The following is a 10,002-nucleotide window of genomic DNA, read 5'->3' on the forward strand; positions in this document are numbered from 1 at the left end:
ACCTGAGCAAGTTGACATAAAAATATCCTCAAAACTGAAGCCCTGCCCCAAACTTGAAGCAAAGTTAGGCCCTGTGCAAACTGAGGTGATTTCTGTTTTAACTGACTGAGCAGTCATCCCATGTGGTTTTTCTTTTCTTTTTTTTTTCTTTTTTTTTTCTTTCTTTTTTTTTTTTTCCATGAGGTTTGCAGGGGTGAAAATAGGCAGCAGTCAGGAACTATGACCATGTTTTTAAGATAATCCCTGTTGAGGTTGTCTACCTACCATCGTAACCACCACTGTAGAAAGGTAAAACATTAAAAGCTGTAAAAGGCTAGATTTGCCGTGGAAGTGACTAATGAAAGAGGTATAACTCTCTGATTTCAGACAGACCAACTGAGACCCATCAATAGTTTTAATACCGCAATGCTGTCATAAAATGTGCGGCTGGTAGGAAAAGCCAGGGAAGAAAATACAATGAAGTCAGGTTCTCCTTTTTCAACTGGAAAGAATGTATCCTCTGGGGAGAATCCTGTGTAGGTGGCCAACTGGGGAGCTTGGTGTGTCTACAAGATGAACAAGCAGATTGCTGAACTGAGGTCCCCAGCCTCACTTATCCCCATCAGGCACAAGAAAGCAATTGAATTTGTTTATTGCTTTTCACACTTTTGCACATGGGCCAAAAGAGGCTGAGCCAGAAGCTGACCCTTGGAATTTCTCTGTGATTGTTCACCATCAACTTTCTCTTTCAACCTCTAGATGAAGGTGCTTCATTACACCCATGTGATGACACTTATTGTGGTCCTTTTCCCGAGTCTGAGCCTGAGGTAAAGGCTGTTGCCCATTTTCTTCGCAAACACCGGAAACAAATCAAAGCCTATTTGTCCTTTCATGCATATGCACAGATGCTGCTGTACCCTTACTCCTACAAATATGCAACCATTCCAAACTTCAACTGTGTGGTAAGTACATTAAAATTTGGACAAGTGCTCCTCTGTGTATTTTTTGATATATTTTGTTTTGAGAGGAGATTTGTTTCTTCTATATTTTGCACATATATAATATTGAGCAGTATTTATTCTGGATCCACTTGCAATCACATTTCTGGTTATATAACCTTCACTCACCATGATTCAGTGGTAATTTGATTAAAATGCTATCATGTCTTTCATCCATCAGTCCCTTTAAATTACTTTATAGGATAAATCCCTAAGTTTTAATTATAGTTATTATCATTTTATTTAATTAACTGTAATGGGAATTACGTAGTTAGGTCCTTGGGCATCTAGCTGAAATTCTGTCTCTTAATGCTCATAACTTAAACACTAGGAGCACAAAGAAGATCATCTTCAATATTATGAACAAAATAAAATTGAAGCTGTTTATGTTTATCAATTCAAGGAGGAATCTCTTAGATTTCACCAAAATTAAAGCTTCAGTTGCACTATGTATCATTCAGGTCAGACATAGTGGTTTTGTCCCTTTCAGACAAGCAGGTAATTAAAACCAGGATCTCCTGTATATTAGAAAAATAAATTAATAAGAGCACAGGTTTTGATGTAAGCCTATTGATTCACAGATGAGTACATTTCATGTATTCCATGCTCATCCAAATGCAGAGCTATTCCCTCTGCTTGCAGTCTGAGGTCTGCTTTAGCCAGCCTCCTGTTCATAAACCCCTCTTACGGCTTATTCTCTAAGGGACACATGGCTAAGCTTTGCTCTCTGTTTGCTCCTGCTCACAGACACACATTGCACCAACCAGTTGCAAGCCTCTTTTTTTCACCCTCAGTCCTGAGTAAAATTACATTTTCCATTTATCTCCCATTTTGACCTTGAAAGTTGCAGTGACTTTTAACTTGCTGGTTTAAGCTAGTTTTCTCCAAAGGAGCTTAACCGCACCTTAGATTTATCCTGTGCAGAATAAATGATGTTGTCAGTCCCTGGGGCTTCAGTGAAGTTCCACTCAGCTGTTCCCTCAGGGGGCTGAGCAGCCAGGACTCCACAAACTAAACTCTCTTTGTAGGTTTATTTCTGTTGAGACATTTAATTTCAGTAGCTACTAAACATTATTCTGTCTGATGCCATTCCTGTGAAACAGTGCAAATTAGAAGTTAACTAAGCAGCCAGAGGGGCTAAAAATATGAGACTTGTGGGGACTTACCACCAAACCCTGTAATGACTGTGGATAAATGTATGAATTTTTTTTTTAATTCTACCTTCACACTCTTTTGGCAAATGACAAGGAGAAAGGAATTTCCCAAGTGATCTGATGACTATTTAGTTAGAAAAATAACATAGACTGGGAATTTAAAATCATAGGTTCTCATTCCTTTGAAGATCAGCAGGTGCAAACATATTTTTTTTAAGAACAGACAACAGAGGAGAAAGTAAAGATGTAATGTTAGAAAGAATCATCAACTTCTCTGCAAGTATATGATTATTGAGTCTCTGACTGAAATGTCCAGAGTAATATAAGGCAATAGCAGATCCTATAGATGGGAAAATCACTGTAAGAAGAAGGAAGATTTATCTGAGAGTTTTTACACACACCAGTATATTTTGTTGTTCTTGTTGCTTAAAGGATAATTCCATTCTGAGATGGGGTGTAACTGCCCCTCAGCTTGTACACATTCTGCCTTTCCACCCATGGCTTTTAGACCAGAGGATCCCAGTTTTTGATGTTTAGCAGGTGTTCCTCAGGTTTGCAAGACCTTGGATCAGGATTCTCATCAGAGGGAGTGGAGCAAAAGGAGAAAAAAAGGACATTATTTTAAACAACTCCCATGGACAAATGGAAGCCAAATGCCAATTCTAAATATCTTGTCAGTATTTGAACCTCATACTTCTTTTCATTGTGGTCAGTCAAAAACAAGAGGAAGGTTGAAATAAGAAACTAATTTCCTGTTATTCATAAAGCTCATTATAGGGCTCATAGTGAAAATTAAGGGAATACTTGTTGGTTATTTATTTGTGTGTTTTAATACTTGTCTACAGCCAAAGGCTCCATCACCTGGTGGCTCATAAATGTATAGTTTTTAATATTTGAAGTCTCAAAAATTATGACTTGGGCTGATGTTTCAGATTCTCCAGTTCTCTTGGAAATTGCAGTGAGCTGGAAAGTGATAGATCTCTTTTTTCTGACACTGATGGAACAAGTATTGTTGGTCTACGTGGGCTGTGTACATTGGAGAACAGTAGGACCCCACATGCACAGCAAATAAATAGCTTTTGGTGCTAACAGTGGGCTACGATTAATTCTGAGCAGAAGAAAGGCTGCTTCTGTCTGGGTCAGATCATTCTAGTGAGCTGTCAGTTACCATTTCAATTAAAGCGTTCAATTATTCAGAGCTGCTTTGAAACTGGAGAGCAGTGTACTGATCACAACATGCATATTCTGTTCTAATTTAGGCACAACTCTCTTATTAACACTCTCCTGAAATCTGTTCTTTTAAGATGCTTAAAATGAAAGTACTCTTTTAGATTGAAAAAAACACCAGCAGAAACACACATCCATCTCAAGAGTTTTAAATTTCACCTTATTTTCATCCTTTTTCTTCCTGTACTGTCATTTGCTTTAGTGTTTGCAGTGAACTTATATGGCATGACTGAGTTTGTGTACATCTTTGCAAAAATCTGGTAATTTTATGTGGCATGTTCTCCTTGAGGGTGTTCAAAGACTGGTTGCCTGGATTTATTCAGGATCCAACCTGCACAGTAGGATGCAGCTGAGAACTGTTCCTTTTTTGGGCACACGGCTCTAACAGTGGGAGCCAGCTGCATTCCTCAAACTAAGAGCTTCAAGCTCACAGTGCCCAGGGATGCGTGCCCACATGGTGGACATGGACTTGGGATGCTCCTGGTCTGACCTCCAAATTGGTTTCTGCCTCTGCCCAGAACCCATTACTGTTGTGCTGATTTTAAATGGGCCTTGCCAAACTATTTCTTCGAAAGATTTCAACAGATTATCTGTTGTCTCATAATTGTACAGTCCATAACTCGTGCACAGGGAGTCTTCTTGTTTGTGGCCATGTTCTCCTTCCCATGGCGCATTTATCAGAACTTTGTCCTCCACCCCTCTCAGCTCCCCCAGCTGAGCCCTGTCTCCTGATCCCTTGGCATAGGGCCTCTTGTCAGGCCATCCCAGCTTTTCACCAAGACCCTGGGATGGTAAACACAGCTGCTTACAAATTTTGGGTGAGCAACAGTCTCATACTTGGGAAGTGCAGGCACCAGACAACAGCTCCTGGCTGCAGCTGGAGCTCCCCTTTCCCAGGCCCTGTGCAGCCACAGCCACCACGGTGACCTCACACTGCCACCCTGCCACCCTCACAGGGTCCAACAACTCCAACCCCATCATGGGTCTTGTGTGTCACAGCTCAGAAGTCATCTGAAGGAAGAGTGCCAAGTGACAGCACTTCTCCCTCCTCCCACAGGACAGGCCCTTCTCATCTTTGGTGTTAGTGTGAGTCAGAGGTTACCCCTTACACTGGCTGACAACCACATCCCAGCCCTGCAGAAGTTCCAGGAACACTGAGTTAAGCAGTCCTTGCCTCTACACACTCTCTTGTGGAGGTGGCTAGAGGTCAAGCTGAAAAGGTCAGAGTCTCCAGCACCATTGTCCTTCTGCTAAACAAACAAAAAATCTGGTTGTGCCTAACAAATTTTTGTAATGGAGTAAGAATGTGCTCTTTCATTTGCTAAGAGGAGTGACTCTGTAAAATAAACTCTCCAAAGCCATACCTGGACATCAGGAAGTGAAAATGAACTTATTTTTGCTTCTGGAGTGACGTTTAAAGCAGTTTTCTCTGACTTCTCTACTCAGACAGACAAAGCCTGCGTGGGTCAGACCAAGGATTATGTCAGAATCCCAACTCCTGACAAGGGCAAACAAGTGGAAGGTTAGGAAAAACATAAAAATAGAAAGGCAAGTATAGGGTAATCTTTCCCCAGTGTATTCATTTAGTGCCTGATGAAGGTAAGGACTGAGATAATGAAAACCTGCATAAACCAAACAAACTTTCTGTTCAAGGAAATAAAACAACTAAAACAACCATTGCAGCTTCACACAGTGGTTCAAAGTCCAGAGTTTCTCGATCCAAAGATAATAATTTCCTGTTCTCTGAAGAGACATGACTGTGTTTTCCCAACCTTCTTCATATATTTGCCAATATTCTTTTATTTGGGGCAGTATTCCTTTTCCTTTTGAATATGCGCATCCTTTCCGTGTGTTTCAAACCACTATCCATATGTGACTCAGAATTTTCCATGGGCCAGGCCTTCTGTACACAGTTTCACAGGATGAACCATGAACTCCTAAACAGTCTCAACTGCAAGCTGTTGCAATGTGGGCACTGATTTTCCCTGTACATGACTGAAATCACATTTTTGAAGTAGTGGAAAGAGCTCTCCAAGACTACATTGTCAGGCCCCAGAGAAACTTAGACCAGCAATGAACATTTACCTGCTGATTAGATTCAGAAGTGGAACTTGCCTCTCCTTCCTTCTTCCCACTCTGCTCACTGAACCACTGTGAGTGTCAACAAGACATCATTTCTCCTTCACAAGCCCAGCAGAGACAAGGCTTAGTGAACTGGGAAAATGCATGCATGGCTTTTAAACTGCATAACAAAGAGATTATTTCATCTCATGGCCTTACGTGTCATCTAAATCTGTTGTGTGGCTAAATTGACATATATACCTATAATTACAAATACTTAACATCTGATCATTCATGGTGCAGTGAGTTCTTTTATGCCATGAAAATACCGAACCAAGCTTTTCAGAGAACTGCTGTCATTAAAAATAAATAATGCATTTTTACTTTACAATCATTTTAACTTAGCTGCCACAGACTCACGGAACGCAGCATTGCTCCAGATGTCATTGATCCACTGACTCAGGTTCCAATCACAATATGGTATTTAATTCAAAGTCTAATGTATGTATTTGGTTTTTCTCTCCTCCCCAGGAATCAGCAGCCTATAATGCTGTTAATGCTCTTCAGTCAGCCTATGGTGTAAGATACAGATATGGCCCTGCTTCCAGCACTTTGTGTAAGTTTCCCTCGGCAGGTTTGTGACTTTGACCTTCCTACAGTAAGGAGAATACCCTGATTATAAGAAAGAATGCAAACACTCTTTAAAGTGAACTTTGTTCCAGTCTTGGGTTCCGAGGAAGGCCAAAGAAAGTTTTGCAATTGATTCAGTCAGTTGATTGCAGTAAGATTAACTCAACTGATGCAATAGAAGAGATTAAAATGCAGTGCACTTGAGAGTCAAAAGCCAAGCAAATAACATATTCATAACCATATAAAACTATGGGGGTTTTTTAAAAAGAAAAACTAAAGTCTTTAAAACCATGTCTTTATCAGATACTGCAAATGCACTACTAAGTTGTAACAGCATTAGTCAGGCAAGCTCTCTGCAGAGAGGTAAAAGAAAAAGAAGTTCAACAGGTTTTAACAAGACACTTTTTTTTCTTTACTGAAACCTTGAGGTCTGAATGCTGTGGCTAACGATAATAGACATTGAAAAAGTAAAAAGCTAAAAACTTTTCACAAGTAACCTCCTGCGTTTCCTCTGCCATTGCTGTGTTTCACCTACAGTTCCACTTATCACAGGCTTCCATCTCGTAGCATAGTCATCATCTTGTGCTCATTACACTGCAGTCAGTCACTATGTCAAAGGAAGAGCAGTGTGAATTAATGTCAGAATTGCACAGATTACAGCAGGCCACATGACAGATGTATCTGTACAAAAAAGTGTGCCTTGGGTAATCAGCATATGGAGGTAATGAAAGCATAAGCAGCACACTTCCTCAGAAAGGTTTGCTAATATTGGACACCACCTATGCAAATGCTCTTGTGCTGTGGGGAAATGGTGAGAAGGTAAGACATATGAAACAAATCTTGAAAGCATTTTAAAAAGAAAATGGCAGATTACTTTATCAATTTTCCCCCTTCTCACTGCAAATGAATTGCCTAAATACCCAATTTATACCGAGGAGCATGCAGAGCTCTCCAGTCCAGCTGGGAGATCTTTGGATGGAAAGGAAAAATGAAGGAAAACTTCAGACTGTGCTCACATGGAGACAAGAACAGTCTGAGGCTCTATTCTAGATACTCTCTTTTATTAAAGTTTTGCTTTGCATAAAACAGTTACAATGTTTTTGCCTGTGAAAATGAAGGGTCTAACTCATATTGTGCTGAGCACATTTCATCAGGTGCTGGGTGCTCATGCTATTTTCTCTGAAGGGTGTTCAGGATCAGGGCAAGCAACAGATGGAGTAGCAAATATACTCACTGAGTCCTAGAGACAAAATGCCACAAGAATCCTCTGGTGATTTCACCATGACCTGCATTTAACATTTTTTAATGCTTTCTCTGAATTGCCTCTTTCAGATGTGAGTTCTGGCAGCTCTATGGACTGGGCCTACAAAAATGGCATCCCGTATGCATTTGCATTCGAGCTGCGTGACACTGGCCATTTTGGATTTTTGCTTCCCGAAATGCTGATCAAACCAACCTGCACAGAGACCATGCTAGCAGTTAAAAATATAACTCTTCACTTGCTGAAGAAATGTCATTGAGATGGACTTCTAGGGGCTGGAAGTAAACATTTTACTCCTAGTGCTGATGCCTTTCAGTGTGTTCAGTTGCCACTCCAAGTTTGGCCACTTCAGAATTCTAGAAACTAATGGGAAATGTGATATTGTTTCTGCCAAATTAACTTAGTGGAAAATGGAAAAAAATCATTCAACATCTGCTCTTCTGAAGTCCATAAAGTTGATATACTTAGTTACCAGTTTGGTGCAAACTAGTTTCTTCTTTTTGCTATACAACTTTAATTCTGAAATTTCAGTGAGGCCGGTCCTAAAATAAAGTGCCACTTTCAGGCAGTTCTGGGCCATGCATCTTTCCCTAACATGAAGACTTCCCATGGGGTCTCTCGAACCAAGGGATAAAGTTTACATTCATGTAAATATACCCTGTGACCCAACACAGGCCTGTATCTACAGCAATAAATGCCTTATAGTGGTAGCTGGCTACACTGCAAGTGGCAGTGTGGCTTCCTTCTGCGTGTACATGTACATACATACATATATGCACTTTTGTGATTTTTTTTTCATATTATGCAATAATTTGAACTAAGGTTTCTTTTAACTGTTCAGAGAGATCTACTTTCAAATGCATATAATTGGAGTGGACTCAAAACCAACACATTATCTCTGAAAATGTAACTTTCCTAGTGATGTGTAAGAATTATAATGAAATACTATTGAGATAGATAATTTTCTACTTTATGGAGAGACAAAGCAACTTGCCATGACTTGGAACTTGGACTTGGCAGTCGACTGGTGCATCTGGGCTCTGCTGTAGACAGTGACTGCTCATTTCCACCAGCCAAGGATTTAGCCTTAAACTGTAATTAACTGATGTTTTATTTATCAATATTCTTGCAGTGACTTCTGTGGCTCTTTGACTATGTGGTTCTTCTTCCTGGAACCTGTATTTTTTTTTTTTGCATGTTTTAAAGGACCTAATAAATTTTTAATGGATTCTTAAGTGAGTCAGAGGTGAAGGTAGAAGCCTTACAGCTGAAATAAAGTGAATGAGCACCATGTTTGAAAGAATAATGAAAGCACAGAAAAGATAACAACATGTTGTGGGATTTTTAGTACTTCTAAAATACTATTTTTTAAAATCTTATTATATCTGCAGAAGCATATATTTTACTTAATGAATTTTGAATTTAATCTTATGCCACTACATATAAACTAAAACATATTTGTTAATAAAATAGTCAAAGACTTTTGAAGTATTCTTCATATTTTACTTAAGTGTTCAAGTATGTAACAATTTTACCTATCTGTAAAACGTTCCTGACACTAAGGATGGAGAATTTAAATAAACCTACATCTTCTCTAAGTAGGCACATGAACATAGCAAATGGGCAATCTTTATAAGGGAACTACTGTATTTAAGTAAGAATATCATTGTTTTCAGGACTGCAAAAGGCAATCAGTGAGCAAAAATGACAGAATTGCATTCTATTTGTCTAACATTTTGTTAATAAATGTGTTTATTTTACACAAGTTTCTGAAGGCTTGTTTAGTCTTGTTTGAATAACATAAGTTTTATTCTGGTATTAAATGTCTAGGGGAGAGAAGCCCTCAAACTAATAACTTCCAATTGTTTATGACCATAACCATTAAATATTTTGAAGACAGCAATAACTGTCTTTTGCTATCCACAGATTCCTGACCAATGGCCTTGATAGCGGTACAAATGATTAGCACCAATCATTATGTGTTATTGTGAATTTAGGTGAAAAGATTGAACTTACTACAAAGACATAAGAGACTGGAGAATGAATGAGGGATGCCTAATTAACGTGAGGCAAATTTACCTCTGAATTGCTACAGTACAAGCATGGACCAGGAGCAACCAGATTCTTATGTGACGGTTTGAATCCTGCTCGCAGTCCAATAGTTCATCATGTGAAATATTTCAGCTTTATCTTCATTACAACTCTACTGGTAATGAAAAGTAACTGAACTCTTGGAACAAGAAAGGGAAACAAACAAATGTCCTCCTTTAGGTACCAAAAGGACCTAACATTTTAGACCTAGTTGACCTTCCTGGACAGGAATAACTGCAAGTATTCTTAGATTTATCTAAGAAGGTTTGACATTTAGAAGTACTCGATACCAAACCCTTTCCATGAATAAAGCTACATACTATTATATGGATGGACTCTGCTTGAATAATTCTATGTACAACATGCAACTGAGAACTCTGAGCTGAGTTTTGAAGACCTGTGCAGGGTAACTTAATGCCCCATAGCTAAATCCAGGTATAAAGAGTCTCTGAGCCCTTTAATTTCAGGGTCATTAAAGCTGGTGGAGAGACAGTCACTAAGAAAGAACAAACCCTGTTTCCTGAGATAAATTTTTAAGATAATTCTTCAGCAAGAGTGATTCTAAACGGAGTAGTTTACCCTAAGGAAAAGACTAATGGCA

At 39.2% G+C, this 10,002-nt stretch overlaps 1 protein-coding gene across 1 annotated transcript in view; it reads left to right on the forward strand.

The window, feature by feature from the left end:
- CPA6 (carboxypeptidase A6) overlaps positions 1-9,016 on the forward strand; it is an 82,214-nt gene extending 73,198 nt beyond the window's left edge. Inside the window, exons 9-11 of the mRNA XM_066180373.1 lie at positions 739-941; positions 5,951-6,035; positions 7,382-9,016. Coding sequence (XP_066036470.1) covers positions 739-941; positions 5,951-6,035; positions 7,382-7,569 — 476 coding nt within the window. The 3' untranslated portion in view covers positions 7,570-9,016. The remainder of the gene's footprint in view (positions 1-738; positions 942-5,950; positions 6,036-7,381) is intronic.
- The last annotated feature ends 986 nt before the right edge of the window (positions 9,017-10,002 follow it).

Source organism: Chamaea fasciata, unplaced genomic scaffold (genome assembly GCF_029207755.1).
Source record: "Chamaea fasciata isolate MVZ Bird 193981 ecotype frontalis unplaced genomic scaffold, bChaFas1.0.hap1 SCAF_1, whole genome shotgun sequence".
Lineage (NCBI taxonomy): Eukaryota > Metazoa > Chordata > Aves > Passeriformes > Sylviidae > Chamaea > Chamaea fasciata.